The 21422-nt window shown below is 45.2% G+C and overlaps 1 protein-coding gene across 3 annotated transcripts in view; it reads left to right on the forward strand.

Annotated features, from left to right (window-relative positions):
- The first annotated feature begins 19080 nt into the window (after positions 1-19080).
- The window catches only part of CAMK2A (calcium/calmodulin dependent protein kinase II alpha), a 258280-nt gene continuing 255938 nt past the window's right edge, over positions 19081-21422 (forward strand). For 2 of the 3 annotated variants that reach the window (XM_077326579.1, XM_077326581.1), the window contains exon 1: positions 19081-19367. In XM_077326579.1, the coding sequence (XP_077182694.1) occupies positions 19306-19367 (62 nt within the window). In that variant the 5' untranslated portion in view covers positions 19081-19305. The remainder of the gene's footprint in view (positions 19368-21422) is intronic. The other variant, XM_077326580.1, reaches the window with a different exon arrangement.

Below are 21422 nucleotides of genomic sequence, written 5' to 3' on the forward strand. Positions count from 1 at the left end.
AGTAGCTCTGAGAGGCCTTCATAGTCACCAGTGTATTTACTTTGCATCTTTTGTTGGATGGACTCAGAGCATTTTCATACATTACAAGATTTTATGAAGATTTTAGGCAGATTGTGAGTGGGTGGGCGGGAAGAGATGTGTCAATGTTTGTGGCCCTTCCTTGCATACCCAAGACATTGCTGATTGCCATTGAGGGATGGGAGGTGAATTTTCTCTAGGTCAGGCTAGATTCTAGAGATGTTTGGTGGAGAGGTAACTTGGGCATGAAATTGGGGTCACTGTGGGTGGGCAGGTAGTTGTGAGTTCCTGCATTGTGCAGGGGGTTAGAATAGAGGAGCCTGGAGGTCCCTTCCTGCAGGTAGCTGCAATGAACCTACTCTGTCATGCGTATGTAAGTCAGTGAGCTGCAGCTGGCATGATGTGTATGCAATAGTTTAAATGCACTACCTAATTAATGCAGGATGCTGTACACAGTGTATGCTAAATTAATAAGTAGATACTCTTAGCGTATGCGGTAGAAAGGAATATGTATGATAGGCTGCTCACTCCCCATTCCTGGAAGGTGCTCTTACCTGCTTAGTGCTGTTGATGGTCACAGCAGCAGAAAAGGGGGTGGGAAGTGGTGTCCAACCCCAGAAGTGAATCATATTTGTGTGATATTCTAGGGTCAAATGGATGTGATGTCATTTCTGGGTCTTTATACACCCTTGTGCTAAAAGTCTCCCACGGGTTGCAGACACATTCCAACTAAATTTCTTGACAACACTGGTGGAATGTCAAATCTCATTATCTTCCACACTGAAAAAACAATTGTCACTGGGGATTCTGACACTTGGGCTTGTCTTTGATAAAAATTTGGCTACTGTGACCTAAACAAATGGAAGTTTCCAAGAACTTTCCCCAAATGTAACTAAGCCTAGTTCAAAGTCTTGGTTCTGACAAGTATAGTTCTGAATTCAGACAAGTTCAAAAAGTTCCACCTGATATATGCCCCTCAAGATGTATATAATTTATACCCCCACCCCACAATATTTCTCACACAAACCTGGAGTGAGAAGGCTCAGCTGGTGGGAGAATGACCACCAAAACATGGCACGTGGCATGCCTGGCCTGATCCTAGGGTTGCCAAACTACAAGTGAGACCTGGGCTGATTATGCACTTACATTTTTTTCCATTGTCAATCCTGCTGAATTCAGATTGATCTGACCACGGGCCTTCCACCTTTGTTTTTCTCGAATTGAAACAGATGTTGTGTTCTACACTTAATTGTCTGTCTGCTTTCTCTTTCCTGCTTGCTTGGGGAAGCTAAGAAGGGGGAGGGAAGTGGTGTTCACGAAGCTCCAGCCAGCACTAAAGGAGCACAAGGCTGGAGAGAGGGTTATTTCCTGCCAGTTTGTCTCCTCTAAAGCCAAAGCAAGCAGGGGTGGGGTGGGGGGTGGAATGGAGCACGAGGCTGCTTGGCGAGGGGGGGGGGGAGAATGAGGGGGGAAAGACAATCCAAAATGCAAATCTTGGCCCATAGAAGTGTGGGTTTTTGCACAAGAGCACAGTCACTTAAAAAATGAGGGCAAAAATAAATCTTGCAAGGGAATGGCACAATCAGCAACAGACTACCGCAATAGGTCAATGTCAGCATTGGCAGTGCGAGGGAGGGGGAGGTAGTTAATCTGGCAAAACACAGAGATATACACAATACTGGGGCTTTTGGTTTTTTCAAATGTAGTGAGCTCCTGGATTTCTCCAGAGAAAGGTAGTGATACTGTCGATCAGTCATAGACATCGCAGAGGGAAAATGTAAAGCGCTAAATATCAGAATGGAAATCGAGTGAGGTGCAGATGAGGTTAAAAAAAAATCGGGGTCACTGGGGATAAAAAGCAAAGTACAGATTCTGCCCTGGAAATCTCATGGAATTACAAGTCATTTCCAGCCCACAGAGATCAGTTTCCCAGGAGAAAATGCTTTCTTTGGAAGGTGTACTGCATTGCATTAAAGCTTGCTGGGGTTCCTCCCAGGCTCCCCCTACCCCCAAATCTCCAGGGATTTCACAGGCAGAAGCTGGCAACCCTACCTGATCCAGTAGTGTGAATGTGGTCTTGGAACTTTGGTGTGGTGAGAGTGTGATGCAGGCAGAAAAAACTCTCCTAGGGCAAAGCAGAGGAGGGGCAGCTGGGTGGGGCAGGTGGACTAGACTGACCGTGCTAGGTAGGAAACAGGTTACTTAACAGCGAGGGTGGGGGCTGGCTGAACCTCTGGCTCTATATGATGATTTATTTAATTTAGTTTATTTTATTATTATACTCCACCCCTCCCAGCATGCCAACTTGGCATGGGGAAGTATACCTCAGTTGTACATAGTTTGATAACAATTCACTGGGTGTGATAAAATATGGAGTCTACAAAAGCCAGTGTGGTGCAGTGGTTATGAAGGAGGTTGGTCATTATTGATCATTGAGAGCCAGCTTTTGTAGTGGTTAGGAGCACAGACTTCTAATCTGGTGAACTGGGTTTGATTCTGTGCACCCCCAATTGCAGACAGTAGGGGTGACCTTGGGCTCCCCACAGTACTGATAAAGCTGTTCTGACCGAGCAGTAATATCAGGGCTCTCTCAGCCTCACCCACCTCACAGGGTGTCTGTTGTGGGGAGAGGAAAGGGAAGGCGATTGTAAGTCACTCTGAGACTCCTTTGGGTAGAGAAAAGTGGCATATAAACTCTTCTTCTTATGAGTGGCAGCCTCTAAGCTGGAGAATTGGGTTTAATTTCCCACTCTTCCACATGCAGCCAGCTGGGTGACCTTGGGCCACTCACTCTTAGAACTTTTATCATAGAGCAGTTCTGTTCAAGCTCTCTCATCCCTATCTACTTCACATGGTGGCTGTTGTGGGGAGAGGAAGGGAAAGGTGTTTGTAATCCGTTTTGGGATTCCTTCAGGTCTTAAAAAGTGGGGATATAAAAAAGCCACCTCTTATTATTATTATATACCTCTGGCCACATGCAGCCTGGGGGATCAGAGGCAGTTTGCGGGCTCATTGCTCTTGACAATGAAAGCTCTGTGGCTACCAACATCTGCTTATGAGCCCCCATTTCCGTTCCATGGATTTTTGCCTCCATGTCTCTCTGTGACTACATGCCTAACTGGGAAGGGCATTCAGATCTGTAGCTCTGCACTGCTTGGCTTACTCCAGGCAAAGTTTGAAAGTCCCTTCTCAGATTAAAGGGCCAGCAGGAGAAAAACTTCAGGCCCAGAACCAGAGGAGACTCCAGTTATTTTGCTGCAATGTGGAGAGCAGATGGGGTAGTGCTACCAAAAAGTAGTTTGATTAATAAAATTATGAATATTTTGTTAATCCCTTTCCAGATTCCCAGACAGCAGTTCTAGCCAATCGGGTGAGGGCACAATATAGGCCCTCACCAGGACAGGCCAGAAAGCGACGGGAAAGCGGCAGGACACCATGAGTAAAGAAGGAGGCTTTCCCCTTGGGCCTAGAAGCACACCTGGGGCCTCTAGGCCCGAGGGGAAGGCTGTGCCACTGCCAGGGGGGGGGGAGCAGGCCTTCCCACCGGGCCCAGAAACGCCGCACCTGGGAGAATGCCGCCTCTATGTGTCCGCTGAGCGGCCACGGTGGAGGGGGGGCTTTCAAAGCAAGAAAAAGAATAGGGACACCATAGGACCACTGCGAGGACAAGAAAGTGAAATTATAACAGATGATGAAGAGAGGGTTGAACTGCTTAACTCCTATTTCTCCTCAGGCTTCTCTCGTGAGGGAAATAGTGATCAATGTGGCAAAAAAGTAGCACAACACGGGGGACGGGAATGGTGGCCTAGGATCACTGTTGGAGCAGTCCATAAACATCTAGTTTCTTTACATGCAACAAAGTCTTCTGGGCCATATTAACTGCATCCAAGAGTACTAAAAGAACTTGCAGATTAAATCTCTGAACCTCTGTCCATTATTTTTGACACTTCTTGGAGAACAGGTGAGGTGCCAGACGATTGGAGGCGGTCAAATGTTGTCCCCATCTTCAAGAAAGGGAAAAAGGAGGATCTGGGTAATTATCGACCCATCAGCTTGACATCTGTAGCTGGCAAAATTTTGGACCAAATAATCAAACACTCGGTCCTTGAGCAGCTGGAACTGATCGTTGTGATTTCTAAGCCTCAGCATGGGTTTTGCAAGAGCAAGTCATGTCAGACCAACCGCAGGGCCTGCAAGAGGGAGGTCTTCCACCAGGCATTCGCTTGAGACCAATCAACTCAGAACATCTGCTGGTCTCCCCAGACACCCCCCTCCATGACTGAAATAATTAACCTCCCAATGTTACTGTTAATTGTTACTTATATTATAAAAGTTGCTTTGGTGTGACAGTCTGTATAACGTTCCATGTAAGTTATAGAATGTTCAATGTAAACTGCCCAGAGCTGCAAAGAAATGTGCGATATAGAAATCTAAATAAATAAATAAATTCATAAACAAACAAACAAACAAACAAATAAACAGCTAGCTTGAAACTTGGGTCTAGAGAATGATAAACGGAGCCGTGCAAAGTAGTTGGACCAGCCTTTCCCCAAATTAAGGCTTAAATAGATGATGTGCATACCAGCCCTACTGTCATTAATCTAGATTCATGCCTGTTAGTTTCATTTCTGGAAGGTTGGTAAGGTCGAGGGTTGTAAACCTGTAAATCTGTCCTCAGGCTCCAAGACTCACCTTCTTTCCCAGCAGGAGTTGTCTTCCATTGCTTTATCAATCTCACTTTAGTGGCCTTGCTTAAACAGCCTAGTCTCAACAAGGCTGTAACTGTATAGATCAGATTCCTGGCCATCTGGCAATCCTGTGAACCCTGGCATCTCTGGTGCCCTCTCACTCTCCTGCCGAAATGCCTCAGTGCCCCTCCCTTATGGAGAGGACCCTATATCTGTTTTGTACTATTGCTCTTTGTTATTTTCAAGATCTTTGCTTAGGAAGCTCTTGGCTCACTTTAGCATTCTGTAGACTCTGTTCAATAAAGATCTCTGGATTTCAACTGCCTGTTGAATCTTGGATGTGTATTTATCACAGGCTCTGCAGGCTGGGCTCAGCATGATTCCTGATACTTACCTGCTCTGAAGACAGTTCCTGGGACTCAATCAGCCAGAATTTAAATGGACCAGAACCTTGCAAAAGATTACAGCCTCTGGCATGATAGTTGGACTAAGTAGCTTGGCCTGGCACTGTATCTTTGTTGGGCTGCTTCTGTATTGGACTTTTTTCTGTTGCTCCTGCTGGGTTGGGGGCAGAGCATGGTTATTTGGGATCTGGTCAAGTGCATCAGGGGAAGATAGCTATCACCAGGTCTGGAGCATCTAAAGGAGGCCATGGTGCTCTTGGGACTCAAGATCCTGGATTTAAGGAGGAGTCCACAGTTCCTAATTCTACCCAGCCTCCTCAGTGTTCCCATTGTATGTTCCAGACTGTCCCATTTCTCCTCAATAGAGTATGAGCCTAGAACTATGGATGGGAGCAATGACACAAGAGAATACTTAGTGGCATGCAGACCTGGAATAAGGAAAGTCGAATAAGGAGGTTAGGTTTATTTGCTTACATTGATCAAAGGGGATCTGTGATGCCTGCAGGCCAAAATCCCTTCTCAAACCTAGATGCAGTATGGGAAGTTGGTGGGCTGCGCAAGAATCAGGCCTCCTCTTGTTGAGCATCCCTGAATGTATGGGCGAGGCCACCCTGGATCCTCCTTGCCACAGCTTCATGGTGCTCAAGGAAGGTGTGCCCCTTCCTGTCCCCCTACGGTCTCTGATTGAAGATAATGGCACCCCTCAAGGGCTTTCTGTGCCAAAGCCGCAGGCCTGGTCCAAGGGTTAGCCCCTCACCATCCAAATGTTCCAGGGTGCTCATCTAAGCTGCACTGTGTGCCATCCAAGCAACTTGACCTGCACTGCTCCAAATTGTCCAATTCTTCCTCAAAAGAATCGGAGCTCTGAACTATAGCTAAGAGTCATGATGCAACAAAATACTTAGTTCTCTTAACTTGGCACAATTAAACTAGTGTTAAAAGTTATTGGTATTTTTTCAGTTCTGAATTTAAGAGAACATAAAATCCCCCAAATTCCTGTTAACTGCACAAATCATAAACCTGGCTTGCAGTGTCGCCAATATCTCGACATATACACCTGGTTTACAATAGCCATGGCATCCCTAGAACTTTTCCAGGCAGCTTGCATCTTTCATTTGTAGAAAAGCAATGCTCCACCACTAAAAAAGAACTTTAAGCAGGGCTTATTCTCTTTTTAGGCAGTGAACTAAATGCACTCACACTGTGCCTACTCGCTCTGAAACTGATGCTTCCAAAATGAAAGCTCATTGCCAAAATCAAGATGATGCATTACTCTTCCAAGTCATTCCATAACAGTATGAGTTCTATGCAAATAATTTTTACCAACTAGCAACAGAACTTGGTGTGAAGATCAGCAGGAAGGGCTAACATTTATTTTATTTATTTTATTTATTTAATCATATTTATATACCGCCCTCCCCGAAGGCTCAGAGCAGTTTACATATAACTGAAACTATACATGAAACCATACATACAATAACATTCATATTATTAATTGATAAACCAGGTGACAGTATAACATAACAGTATAACATTATAACATAAACAGTGGTTACTCGAACAGGTCCAGGAGTCTTAGTGGGTTTCTGAGGGGAGAGGGGGCAGGGGCCCTGCAGATGTTGGTTGGTTGGTCTGGCCTCAGCCAAATGCCTGGTGGAAGAGCTCCCTTTTGCAGACCCTGCGGAACTGCTTTAGTTCCGTCAGGGCCCTGATCTCCTCTGGGAGCTCGTTCCACCAGGTGGGGGCCAGGACAGAGAAGGCTCTGGCCCTGGTCGAGGCCAGGCAAACTTCTTTTGGGCCAGGGACCATTAGCCGGTTGGTGGTGGCAGAGCGTAAAGCTCTTTTGGGGGCATAGGCAGGGAGGTGGTCCCTCAGTATACTGGGCAGGGAGGTGGTCCCTCAGTATACCTGAACCTTTAACCTGATCTGAAATTCAACTGGCAACCACTGCAATTGATGTAGGATGGGCCGGATGTGGGATCTCCACGGTGTCACTGTGAGGATCCTGGCCACTGCATTTTGGACCAGCTGTAATATCCAGGTCAAGGCTAAGGGCACGCTTGCGTAGAGTGAGTTACAGAAATCCAGCCTGGAGGTGACAGTCACGTGGATCACTGTGGCTAAGTGTTCCGGGGCCAAGTAGGGTGCTAGTAGCTTGGCGTGGTGGAGATGGTAGAATGCCAGCTGTGCTACCCTCGTGATCTGGGCTTCCATTGTGAGGGAAGCATCCAGGATCACACCCATGTTCCTGGCGGATTGAGCCGTAGTAAGCTCTATGCCATCCACAGTGGGCAGGCACGCTTCCTCACATGGGCCCTTCTTACCCAGCCGTCTTTGAAGGATTGAGCTTCAGGCGACTCTGCTTGAGCCATCTTATCACTGCTTCCAGGTATCTGGCTAATGTTTCTGGGGGAGAGTCAGGGCAGCTATCCATCAGGAGGAAATAAAATTGAAGGGAATTATGTGATGGGTAGGGATGCTAGTCCCCAGGTGGGATCTGGGGATCCCCTAGAGTTATAGCTTATCTCTAAAAACTAAAGATGTCAGTTCCTCTGGAGAAAATGGCTGTTTTGGAGGGTGGACTCCATATCATTATACTCCGCTGTTCCTCCCCACCCCAAATCCCATCCAGGTATTTCCCAACCCAGGGCTAGCAACCCCAGTGGTGGGATACCTAGGTTTCATTAAAGCCTTAGCCTTTCCCCCATAATTAAGCACTAGGGCAGAGTAAGTATAGTGCTAAGGGGAAAATACTGGGTTTCTTGTTAACAGAACCAGAACAAATTCTTCCCTCTAGACTCTTTTTTTGATCCCCACTAGTAGACAGAATACTGGATGATCCATGATTGCAACCCTGCTCAGTAAATTCTATTATCAAAATTGCTTTCATCACTACAGAAGATGGGCCTTCTGCCATTTGCTGACAAATTGTTCTCCATGCTGTCTTCAACACCATTTAAACAAACATTGCTTATTAGTCACTGGTATGTTAACAATGTCAGGAATGCACAGAAATGAAATGTACTCTCATCTTTACATACAAGCAGCCTGACCCTCCTCTTCCTCATGCCAAAGGAACAACCTCTCTTCTTTTTGCAAATAATTTATTCTCCACTTCCTCCTTCCATACCGGAGGAAAGGAGCTTGATTCTTGTAGGGAACATGTCAAGACCACTGTAATTTTATGCTTCTCTCGTCTGACTGAATCTGCTGGTGGATAGAGCTGAAGTGTATTGTGTAGAGGCATAAAAGGAAACCATTTTCATGAAGGTGGTAATACTGCAATTAAATGAAAAGCCATTAGAGCTCGCCTGATCCCTCCCCCATCCAATCATCATCATCATCATCATCATCATCATCATCATCATCATCATCATCATCATCATCATCTCTCTCTCTTCCATCCACCTCCACTCTGCTGTTCTTCATTCACTTAGGCTCCTTCTGTTGCAGTGTTTTCAGCTCTCCACCTGCTTGCTTTCCTATAGCTGCAGATTGGGATGTAACTGAAACCTCTAAAAGAAAGTGACAAAACAAATCTACACCATCCATGGCTTTGCTACCTTCTTAGAATTGCTGAGCATTAGTACGGCTCCCAACCACGAGCCAAAAATATTGACGTTGACTTTATTCATAGGACTACATCTTTTGGCCCAGCCTCCTCAGGGTACAATAGCTTAAAAACAACAGAGTGAAAATCAAAATCAATCCATCCATTAAAACAATATTAGCATCCCTTGCTTCTGGGCCTCTTTACTTCATTCACCCACATTGCTCTCCCATATTATAAGCTAGGTCCAGATATAATGAGGGAGAGTGTTTTGAGGGTAGAGAAGGAGGGTTCTTGATGTTCTGGTGGCCCAGCCTCAATCAAATGCCTAGTGGAAAAGCTCCATTTCAGGCCCTGATGAACTGAGTGAGTTCCAACAGAGCCCATGGCTCCTCTAGGAGCTCATTCCACCAGGTAGTGGCCAGGACCAAAAAGGTCCCAGCCCGGGTTGAGGCAAACCTCTCTCAGGCCAGAGACCACTGTTAGAACGGGCAGAACGTAATGCTCTTTGGGGGACATATCCAGAGAGCTGGTCCTTTAGGTATGGCAGACCCAGACCAAGAATGGCATCTATGAGCCCTCCACTGTGTTCTAGTGAGGACTCTGGCAGCTGCATTTTGGACCAGCTGTAATTTCCAGAGTAGGGGCAAGGAAAAGCAAGGTACAGAAGTCCAATCTGGAGGTGACCATTGCATGGATGACTGTGGCGAAGTAATCTGAAAATGTGTTCAGTAATGGAATATGACAGGTAGGATTGCTTAATGGTGAAAACATTGAAAACATAGGAGACATTGCAGGGGTTGAATTGTGGAGAGTTAAAATCTATTTGAACTGAGCTCTTGCAGTGCCAGCATCAAGGCAAATATGAACAAGCCCATTTTCCATTCAAAAGCTTCCATTAAACCTCAGCATTTGTTTTTCATATTAATTAATATATATTAATACCAAGAAAAAGCTGAATTCAATAATATGTTTATTTTTATTTGAATTTCAGTCAAATTAGGCACCTGAATGAGTTCACTGAAATAAAAAACAGAAGAAATGGCAATTAAAATGGCATGTATGTGTTCCCTGGGGAAGGGATTCTCAGCTGGAGTTGAATCCAAGCACAATGGAAAAGCACGTCTGCCTCTTGCATTCCCTGTGACGGAGTTCCTGTGGCTGAGCAGGAAGGGTCCAAGCAAGGAAGCACGTCTGCCCAACCTGGACGGTGTGCAGCTATCAGTGGCTCACTCTGCCAGGAATCTGGGCGCGATCTTGGATGCTTCCCTCTGCATAGAGGCCCAGTAGCATGACTGGCCTTTTACTACCTTTGTCAAGCTAAACTACTAATGCCCTACTTGGCACCGGAACACAAAGTGATTCACGTAACGATCCTCTCCAGGCTAGACTTCTGCAACTCACTCTACACAGGCCTATTGTTAACTTTGATCTAGAAACTACAACTGGTACAGAATGCAACAGCTAAAGTCCTCACAGCAACATCACGGAGGTCCTACATCTGGGCCATCCTCAAACAACTGCACTGGTTGAATTCTGGATCAGGCTTAAGGTCTTGGTAATTACCTTCAAGGCCATACGTGGTCTGGGCCTAGTGTACTTGAATGACCACCTTTCTGCCTATTCCCCCCCCCCCCAAGAGCTCTGCGCTCCACCACCGGTTGGCTAGTGATCCCTGGCCCCAAGGAAGTCCGCTTGACCTCAACCAGGGCCAGAGCCTTCTCTGTTGTGGCTCCCACCTGGTGGAATGAGCTCCCGGGGGACATCAGGGCCCTAATTGAACTAAAACAGTTTCACAGGGCCGACAAAAGGGAGCTTCTCCACCAGACATTTGGTTGAGGTCAACCAAAGCTAAATAACATTTACTGGGGCCCGAATCTCCCTCCCTTGAACCCAAGCAACAGATCAGACCAACGATGGGCCTGTTAGATAGTTCACTCTGTTGAATGTCATTTCTCTGTCTATTGTTCTTACTGTTAACTTTCATTCATTATAATCAATGAGTTTGATGTATTGTTCTGTTACATTCTATGTGCACCGCCCTAAGCCTTAGGGGAGGAAGGAATATAAATGTAATAAATAAATAAACAAACCCTATTGATGGAACAAGAAGAGGATTTCATCTTATACTAACTACTAGCTTTAAAGCCCGATCCTAAGAACGGACCTTAAAAAGGTCCCCTCCCCCGGCCCCCGGCCAGACAGCTTAAGGTGGCTTTGGACCGAAGCTCGCAGCCAGATTAAGTGGGGCGGGCGGGGGCTGGACAGCTCATTACCAGGCTGGACAGAGCTCCTTAGCAGGCAGTCAGCAGGCCAAAAGTCCATTGTTAGCAGGCCCTGCTTAGCAGGCTCAGCCCATGAGGGCGGGATGCCCTCGTTAGTAGGCCCTCCACCCTGGCACTTTGGCCAGGGCTCTCTCCCCTTACCTGCTGCTGGCTCCAGGCACTGAGGCACATCAGAGAGCAAAGACGCTAGAATCCAGGGACGGATGGGCGGGAGCTGCAGGGGTAGGGCCAATCAGGGTGCAGGATTAGCCCTATTCCAACTTGGACAGCCAGACACGTTCCACCCCTTAGACTGCTTCACAAATATATAGAGGAACCATGGTTAAGGATAGACAATTAATTAATCTGCAATTTAAATTGTATTAATAACAACAATTATATGCTTGTATGTGTTTTGTCACCTTCATTCCTTAACCTTTCCTTCCTGTTTTCTAATTTCTGTGCAAGCTTCCTTGGAAATACCACCTTTTATACCTCTGTACAATGAAGCAGCGATTGGATAAACAAGAAATCCTAAATGAGAAAAGGAGGAATGGGGGAACAGAAGGGAGAAACATGTAACCCTTCCAAACCAGGTGATCTTCATGAAACTAGCTTAAAGAATTGAGAATCTTGCTACTTGCATGAATCATATCCATTAAGAAAAACTGCATGCATTTAATTTCCATACTTCTTCTGAAACAGTGAAGGCCTCGGAGTACCTTCCATATAATGAAAAGCAAAAGAGTGTGGGGATTTGGTTGTAGAGTTCCTGAGTATACTTTGCTTTGAGTATCTGCAGCCTTGTCATCCACTATCAGTTGCTGACAGATTTGAAAAAGGTCCAATTTAGCAAAAATCTTTCCTCCTGCTAGAACAGACAACAAAAGGTTTACGGCATGTCATGCTTGTGTACCTTATTTACAGTACATTTGTAATCCCCATATATATATTGCTTTTACAGTGTTCGTTGTTTTTAAAATTTATTATTATTTATTTATTATTTAAATGTATATCCCACCACCCACGGCAAGCCATCTCATAGCGGATCACAGCATTAAAAACCCCACATAAAAACACTAAAACCCCATTAAAATCCCATATATTACAACAACAGGCGGTTAATCCAGATCACTCTTCCCAATTGTATGACTGCACCTCGATATGCCTGAGAGTTCCATAGGCCAGAGCAACCAATATGATGGCCTATGGTAAGGGGGGTGGGCCTATGATCTTCCATAAACTGGCCTCAACCACAGAACTGGTGGTAATTCTTGCAGGGCCCACAGCTCTTCAATTGTTTCATTGAATTGTTGTAAACTGCCCCAAGATGGCTATGCTGAGAGGAGCAGTCATAGAAATCAAATTATAAATATAAACAATAAGGTATAGGTAAAGATAAAGGTATTCCCTGTGCAAGCACCGAGTCATGTCTGACCCTTGGGGTGACGCCCTCCAGCGTTTTCATGGCAGACTCAATACGGGGTGGTTTGCCAGTGCCTTCCCCAGTCATTACCGTTTACCCCCCAGCAAGCTGGGTACTCATTTTACCAACCTTGGAAGGATGGAAGGCTGAGTCAACCTTGAGCCGGCTGCTGGGATTGAACTCCCAACCTCATGGACAGACAGCTTCAGACAGCATTTCAAGACAGGAATAATAGGGGTGGCCCAGGTTGTGTGAGTCTATAACTTCTTGTGTAATGAGCCAATCAACTTCATTGATCTTTGGTGGCAGGGTAAAAGGAACATTCTGGCCATTTCTGCACGGAGGAGTAAAACATGAGTGGCTTCCATGCAGGATGGTAAACCTTATGTTTGCAGCTCTCCTCATGCAGCTCTCCTCCCATGTTTTTCCTCTGTCCCATTGTGGCTTTTTGCCTCCTGATGAGACTGCAAGGGAAAGCAAAACAAACTTCTCCCTCTGCTCCTTGGCTTATCAATCACAGCAAGCCACCAATCACAGAACAGCAGTTCTCTTGTAGACTGAAACTCCCCCCCCCCCCGCCCCCAAATTAATTTTTTAAAGTCACTTCCGTGTTACTACGCGGTAAGGCCACAACACAGATGCATTTTTAATAGAAATCAACATTCCCATGTTGCTATGAAAAAATGCTAGAATGATACAGCATTCTCCACAATTTTGGAATTCGTATTCTTTTGCAGTTTATTTCTGTCTGTGTGGATCTGAGGCACTGAGCATGATCCCTGGAGCCCAAAAACACATTTTGTGCTAATGGTTACCTTTAAAACAAGGTGCTTAGACTCCAGTATGATCGGGAGAAGGCTGCCAGATCACCAGCCCCTCTTTCCCAGCTCATTTCCCACCTCCAGAAAATGCAAATGGGGCTGTTGCAAGAATCGGTTTGTGACGTAAGAGTTATGTGCAACATCAAAACGCATTTTTTCTTTGGTCCCTCCTGGACATTTGTTCCACAAGCACAGATACTTTTAAAAGACAGATTCGTGGAGGACAGGTGTATCAGTGGCTACCTGCCATGGTGACTAAGGGAAACTGCCACATTCAGAGACACTAAGCAGCGAAGACTCTGAATCCCAGAGCCAGAAGCCAACATCATGGGGAGGCTTCAGCCTCTATGTCCTGTAGTTTCTGATAGGCCACTTCACATTCTGCATTTTAAGGTGTGTCTGTAAATCTGTTTCATATGCGTATATTAACCAGTATACTAATTCAAGCCTATTTTAATTATCAACTAGAGGCAAAGCCCGTTGTACCCAGGAATCTGACGGGTTTTAGGATGCATACCTGCACTGTGGTGTTCCTGGGGGCTGGCTACATGGCAAAAGCTCCTGCCCACCCTTGGACTCTTGAGGCCCCATCGCCAAACCTCAAGGAGCATTCCTGACCCAGGGGTCACCAACCTCCAGCTGTGGCCGGGAAATCTCCTGGATTTGGACTACAGAGATCAGCTCCCCAGGGAAAAATGGCTGCTTTGGAGGGGGGACATTACAATGGCAACTCATCTCCAGGCTCCTGGAGATGAAGGGGCTTCCTTGGGAGGGAGAAACTCTGTGGCAGAGAGGTTGCAGGATGGGAGAAGTTGGGATTTGGGGATTTGTTGTAATTGCAAGTAATTTCTAGGCAACAGAGATCAGTCCCCCTGGAGAAAAGCCCTGGCTTTGGATCCCATGGATTCATAAACTTCTCAGTTTTTCCTTTTATGAAAATATTTAATTGATAACAACATTTGCTTAAAGAACTGAACACCTTTCAGTGAGTACGTTCTTCAGTTGTTCAATATCAGAGTAAATCAAAAACAGTCTTATGTGACAATCATGAAAACACTGGTGGCAAAGAACTTACAAAGGGTTTCTCAATTACTGCCTCTCCGTCAGCTTTTCTCAACTTTTTTACCATTCAGAATCCACTGAAATATTCTTCAAGCTTTGAGAAACCTAGAAGTGGGATCTCCAGGTACCAGCAGGAGGTTAGCATCCCCACCACTGGTCAGGGGTCCCAGCCTTCAGGTGGAACTGGAAGAACTCAAAGAATGAAAACTCCTCTCCAGACTGCAGAGATCAGTTCCCCTGGAGAAAAGGGCTGCTGGGGATGAGGATGGAGGGCTGTGTTGTACTCCCCTCTACGCACTCACACAGAAGACAAAAACATTCCTCCCTTCTCAAATTGTAAACCTTATTAACCACGCAATCACTTCTCCATGTAAGAAATATCTAAGTTTCTCCCTCCTTGGATTGCTCTGAGAAGCCATTGGTCTGATTGGCTCTCATTGGCAGAGTGCTCTCTCCCTATTGGTGGCATACCTCAAGGGAGGGCCAATCAGGTAGGAAGTGAGTTGGCTGTATGCAGGTTCAACATTATGTTTAGTGATATTGATGATTCTATAATTTATAGAATCAATTTTAAATCAACTATTCTCTGTCCCATTAACGAACCCATGTTTCCTAGCAGGGAGACTGAGAAAAGAACCACTGAGTTCCTATTACTTGCCTGCTTTCTCTGAAGCTTACTGAGATAGCCTCTTAAAGAGGAAGTACACAACAGCTTTCTTTAAGACTTTGAAAGGCTGTCAGAGCACAGCAGGGAGCTGGTTCTGTTGGTAGTAGAGGACAGGACTTTCCATAATGGGTTTAAATTACAGGTGGACAAATATCAACTGCATATTAGGAAAAAACTTGTTTCCAGTAAAAGTTGCTCAGTACTGGTTGCCTAGACAGGTGGTGAGCTTCCCCTCACTGGCAGTTTTTAAGGAGCTGGATGAACACTGGTGGGGAATGCGTTAGGCTGATCCTGCTTTGAGCTGGGAGTTGGACTAGATGGCCTGTATGGCCCCTTCTAGTTCTATGATTTTATACATCCTGAACCCATATATAACCCTTTCTAATGGTGAGGGGTTCAAATCAATAAATGATGGCACCTTTATGACTTGGCAAGATGGGAAATTACTTCAAAACAATTAAAAACAAAAACATTCCAAACATTAAATAGTTTTCAGTATAACAATAACAAAAACCCGGTAACTTGAAAACTAGATATATAACAAAATCACAATGGCTATGAGCATAGAAACATTAATGGAAACACAGTCTTCAGTGTCCTTCCAAAAAGGGCACTCAGAACAGAATCAATCCTAATGAACAATGGGCAGTAACACAGGAAAAGAGAAAGATCAAACTTGATCTTATAGAAGTGCATGGCTGCTGCTTTTTATCCACCACCTCAAGAGTTGACTTGCTGTTGGGTTTGTTCCCTGGCTTGGGCCTGCAAAGGAAATAGCAGTTTTCTGTCAGTCAAGCTGTGGGCCTTCTCTCTTCTGCTGCAGGCCAGACTGACTGAGGGGGAAAGAGATTTATACTCAATCACCACTTAATTGAAAAGGGGGAAGGAGAAATTATAAGGTGCAACGTCCCCGTGGCTGCTAGGCTATAGTGACCAGATCTAACACTTTTGGCGGGACCGCCCCGACTTTGGGGCATCTGCCCCGCCTACCTCGACATTCTCAAAATGTCCCGATATTTTAAAATAAATATTAAAAAAAAAAAATTGTCCGCTGTGCACTGCGCGGGGTGGGGGAGGGGAAGAGAGAGAGAGAAAAAGGTGCCTCCTTTCCAATCATGCCTTGCAGCAATGGCATGGGCTGCAGGAATGAGGTAAAAGGGGCGGGGCGGTGAGTGCAAGTTGGCGAAGAAGGAGGAGGAGAAGGAAGAGGTGGCGTCTGAGGAACTCACTGGTGAGGGGGCAGGGGGTGGGGAAGTGCCTGCTGCCGCCGCCACCAAACCTGTGGGGAAATGCCCCCTGCCGCTGCCGAACTCACTGGGGAGTGGGAGGGGGGTGAAGGGGTGGGGAAGTGCCCGCCACCGCCACCACCGCCAAACTCACTGGGGAGTGGGAGGGGGGTGAAGGGGTGGGGGAGTGCCCGCCACCACCACCACCGCCAAACTCACTGGGGAGGGGGGCGCGGTGATGTGTCCCGCCTTTCAGTGGCGAAAGTCTGGTTGCCTTATGCTAGGCCCACCAAGTACCTGCAAAGGAGGTAGCATTTTCCCCTCAGTCAAGCTCTGAGCCTTCTCTCTCCTGCTGCAGGGCCAGAATGACTGTGGAATGGGGCTTTTGCAACTAATATGTGAGCAACTTAACTTACTATACATGCTAAGTAACCTTTGGTTCCCTAGACCTAAATCCTAAATCAGGCCTTTCCAACCCCTGGAAGTGATATCAGCTGGCTACACCTTCCAGCCACACACCCCAGCAGTGCCATGTCACTTCCTTTCACCCTTCTTTTGCTTCTTCCCCTGGACACCCCCCCCCCAATACCACAACCTAGCCAATTCCCCACCCCCCAATTTTTACACCCACAGCCTACCCACTGAGTCCTCTGAGTGGAGGGTTGGGAATCCCTGTTCTAAGATGTTTGATGGAAATTATTAAAACAAAAATGACATGGGTTACACTATCACTCTGATTTAAAGGAAAAGAAGTTAATATTTTTAGTTTGAACTCTTTGCCTTTTCTGTTATATAGAGACTTATTTAACTCACAGTCCCAGGACATGAAAGAAAACTAGCTTGGCCGGGAGCATACTAGAACCCAAAGTCATCCGACCACTCACCCTGTAATTGCAGGTTCCTCAAGAGCAAGAGAACCTTTGAGGCTGACACCTACTGGTTTCCTTATGGGTGCCAGCCTGCAGGTGGGATTTGGGAATCTCCTGGAATTATAGCTCATCTCCAGACTATGGAGATCAGTTCCCCCAGAAAAATGGATACTTCAGAGAGTGGACTCTGTGGCACCACACTCCCCTGAGATCCTTGTCCTCAACAGACTCCATTCCAATATCTCTAGAAGTTCCCCAACCTAGATTTGGCAATTTCCCCTCACCGCAGCCAGGAGGGACCTGACAACCTTAGCTCTCTTTCTGATAATCTGCTGACCTTCAACTCCTCTATTTTAAGTCTCTATATCCCCCATTTTCCATACATTAAATCTCTTTTTAAGAGATGTAACATTTTTCTGTTGACAGTCCTAGCTGCTCCCCCTTGTTGGGCTTCATCCTCTTTCCCTTTTCCAGTTTCCAAACTTAACCATTCACCACAAAATTTTGCTGTTATGGGGAAGGGAAAATTTGTGAGTAGCCCTGAAATAATGCATAACATTTATTTAGATGTGAAATAATGTCTTGTGAATAAGCAAGCAAATTAGTTCTTTGTACTATTAGAGGTGGATTAGAGAGGCCAGGTTGTCTGTTTTGGGAAGCATCCTCACTGCCTCGTTTTGGTCCTCCACTGCTGCTCAGTAACGTAGCAGGGGAACTTGGGGGGTGGAGGGAGGGTATCCCATGACAGTATGATTTCACTTTTGGCTACATAACTGTAACTTGTTTTTAGCCATAGGGTTTCAGGGAAATCCTAAAAGGTCCTGCAACACAGTGATGTCACTTACATTCATGCAGTTATGGAAGTGACATTGCAGAATGCCCTTTGCACAAGTCTCTGCCCTTCCCAAGACTTCTGGGGGTTCTCAGTCAAGGCCTGGCAATCCTAAATGGATGATCAATAGTCATGTATTCTGAAGCCTACCAATAAGTGATGTTTCTAGGGGGAGGGGGATACTTGGATTTCAGAACCAAATCACAAATGAGCGATTCACTGATAGAGATGAGTGTCCGAAGGAAGGAGATCTATAACAGTTACACTTTGGCTAGAGTTGAATGGCTGTGCTGAAGGATCAGCAATGTGCCTGTAGGTATGAAAGGGCTGGGGAAAGATCTTGTTACACCCTGCCTGCGTGGAAAGAAAGATTTCAGGGTTACTGGCAAAAAAGAAGGGGGCTCTCAGAGGCTGCATGTTTCTGAGGATCCTTATCACAGCCCACACTCCACAGTCACTCCCACATATGAATTGGTATCTGCAAGGAAATCTGTCCCTCTATCGGAATACTTTACCTTAGCAGCAGCTGCATATAACTAAAAACTGCATTATCCATTTCCTTTCTCTTATGAAATAAAGGTTGTGGTTTGTTTGTTTGTTTTTTTAATTCTAATAACAAAAACAGAAAGTGCATGAAATCTGGGCCAGAAACCCCTCTGGGAATAAAGCTCAGTTGCTGATTTCCAGAAGGTTTTGTAGCCTATGAATTACTTTTTGCTGCTTCCCATATAGGAATGGAAGAAATTCTTTGTTCCTTTGTTGTCTTGTGCCCTTTACAGGTGTCTGGTTTGGATGTTCTTTAGAGAGGCTAAAAAGAAATGAAAGAAGTAGTCCCTCACCCCCTATATTGCCCAATAGTAGCTTTGGATGAATAAATGCTATGTTTCTTTAAACCTTGGGACTATGCAGTTGCCCAGACAACACAGCAATACCTGTCTTTTTGCAAAATAAGATGCCGTTGCCAGGGCAACGGCATCCTGTCTTTCCAGAGACCATCCTGTAATATGGAAATGGCTGTTTCCATAGTAACCTTTTTGCCCCAGTTAATTATCAGTGGCACAGTTTAATTTGCTTTAATATTTATATTTCAAACATTTTAAAAATGAATCCTTTTTTCAAGTCATATTCAGTTTCAAGCTCGAGATGCACTTTCCACAGTCACAGAGTTAGGGCGTTAGAGAGCTGCAAAGTGGCAGGCAAAGCAGGTGTTTGGGAAGCAGTTACCCAGGCAACAGAAACAGGGCGTTCCAGAGGTGGTTGCTATGGGGAACTGGATGCTGACGAAGGCTTGTGAGGCTGAGAAGACAAATTGCCCTCATCATTATCTCCAGGCTTGTCAATCATACATATTCGCCTATTTACTCTGAGAGGGAAAGCGCACTAGGAGCAAAGAGAAAAACCAGGAAAGTGTGTGTTCAAGAGAGGAGAGGTGCTCGTGTAGAACTTCACTCCAGGGGAGGCAGTCACCACCATCCAGGATGGCAACCATCACCTGCAACCGGTTCACTGAAGAATATCAGCTCTTTGAAGAGCTGGGAAAGTAAGTCAGAGACATCTGGGGAGGAAAATCACTGTGTTGAATGAGAATTTTGGATGGAGGAATATGTGGGACAGGATGGGGGGGTTGGGTTGGAGAGAACAAGGAGACAACGACCAGAATGGGAACAGTTGGTATCCCAGGGGGAAGAAAAGGCAATGAAGTGAACAATAAAAGAAATTCACAGAGGAGCAGGAAATGCAGGCTCTAAAGAGAGCAGAAGGGGAGGAAGAACCAGACCTCGGAGCTGACGCACAATTTCAGCCTGCATTTAAAATTAGGATTCTATTCCTCTCCAGTTTTGTAAGGCAAAAAAGACCAGCATATAAAGGGTTAAAATCCCTTGATGGCATGGTTCTGGGTGGGGGGAGGGTGTTTGTTGTCTGTAGTGGTGAAAAGACTCCACTAAAGAGGTCAAGGGCACTATGGTCCTACTTAAAAATTACCCCAAGATCCAAATTTCTCTTGAGAACTTTAATATGCTTAGTTTGCCTACCAAGGTGCAACTTTCCAGGGAAGTCACTGTCTAACCACTGTAATATACACTGAAGGTTTAAGGGTCATAGACAGCACCTGTCCTGGTGTGTGGAAGCATTTGTGAGAATCCAGGGAAGACAGTGTGAGGAGCTGTCAGATGGATTTTGTGAGATTGTAATGAACAGATGGGGACTGTGTCTAGTTTTGCATACTGGACTACTTATTTGCATGCACATCTAGGTTTGCATCTCTCTTTTACTGTTGGCTTGCATGTTTGTTTGTCTAAGTATATTTATCTATGTGAGTGAATGAGTGTGTGTGTGTATGTGTTTGAGAGAGAGAGAGAGAGAGAGAGAGAGAGAGAGAGAGAGAGAGAGTGCAGGCACATGTGTAAGTTTGTTTGGTTCACTTTGTGTATGCCGCACTAGATGGTTTATTTTCCTCACTTCCATTGAAATATGAGGCAATTTACATGATCAGACCTTCTTATGTGTCTTTTGATATGTTTCTGTTTGTAATATATAAGCTGCCTCGCTGCTAATGCTTGTTTGTGCATCTGTTTTATTTATCAGACACATTTATATTGTATATACATTCTTGACAGGATATCTGCATATAAATGATCTCTAACAATGGATTCTGGATATGTGTTTTGTTGGAAATATGTTCCAATTTTCTGCATATATTTGCCATATTCTCCAAGTGTCTGGATATGCACATTCACCCTCCTTTGAGTCCCACATTTTCTGAGTGTGCAGCATACTATGGATATATGCCTCTGATTTAAACATGTAGGTATGTCTGTTTGCAGATGTTAATATTTCAGCAAGTGAATGTGCTGGTACTTGCATACATATATGTTTTACTATGTAAGTCACTGGAGATAATTTTGGGATGTATTTCAGTATAAAAGTATGCAGAACTGCAGAAAATATTTAGGGTAAAGAAGAATCTGTAAGGGAAAAAAATCAGATTCCTCTATCCCAGTTGGCTGGCACATGTCTAAAACAGAGGATAAGAGAGAGAAATTCTGTAGGAGCTGACTCCACATGAGATGGTTGAGTTAAATTGGTTTATATAATCAGCATCCCTCTGACTTGTGTACATCCACATACTTACACAGAGAACATATTAATTCACCAGATACTGTATTTGTTTTTGAACAAATCTGAATTATTCAATCATGCAAAGGTGGTGGAAGGATGAGTCAGTGGCCAGATCTCCACAAGAAGTGGATGTGCAGCTTTCCTTTCAGCTTAGGAGTTAAACACAAGACTTCGACTTATACCAAAGGAAGATATTGGTTCAATTCTAAATCTTCCCTCATTCCAGTCCTCATGCAGGCAGCATTGTGAGCAGTGAGGGCTGTGGTATTCACAAGACGGAAGGATTCTAGTGGGCTGTGTTGAAATTATACACAGATTAGAAAGATGACTAGAAAGAGAGGGGAGAGTTTATCCACTGTACAGGTTATGTAACACTGCCCCCAAAAGCCAATTTTCTTAGATGGCCTCACCATGTGATCACCAACATTTATGACTGAGCTTTCAGTGTCTTGGATCCTTGCTCATCCTATGTTAC

This window comes from Paroedura picta, chromosome 3, assembly GCF_049243985.1.
Source record: "Paroedura picta isolate Pp20150507F chromosome 3, Ppicta_v3.0, whole genome shotgun sequence".
Classification (NCBI taxonomy): Eukaryota; Metazoa; Chordata; class Lepidosauria; order Squamata; family Gekkonidae; genus Paroedura; species Paroedura picta.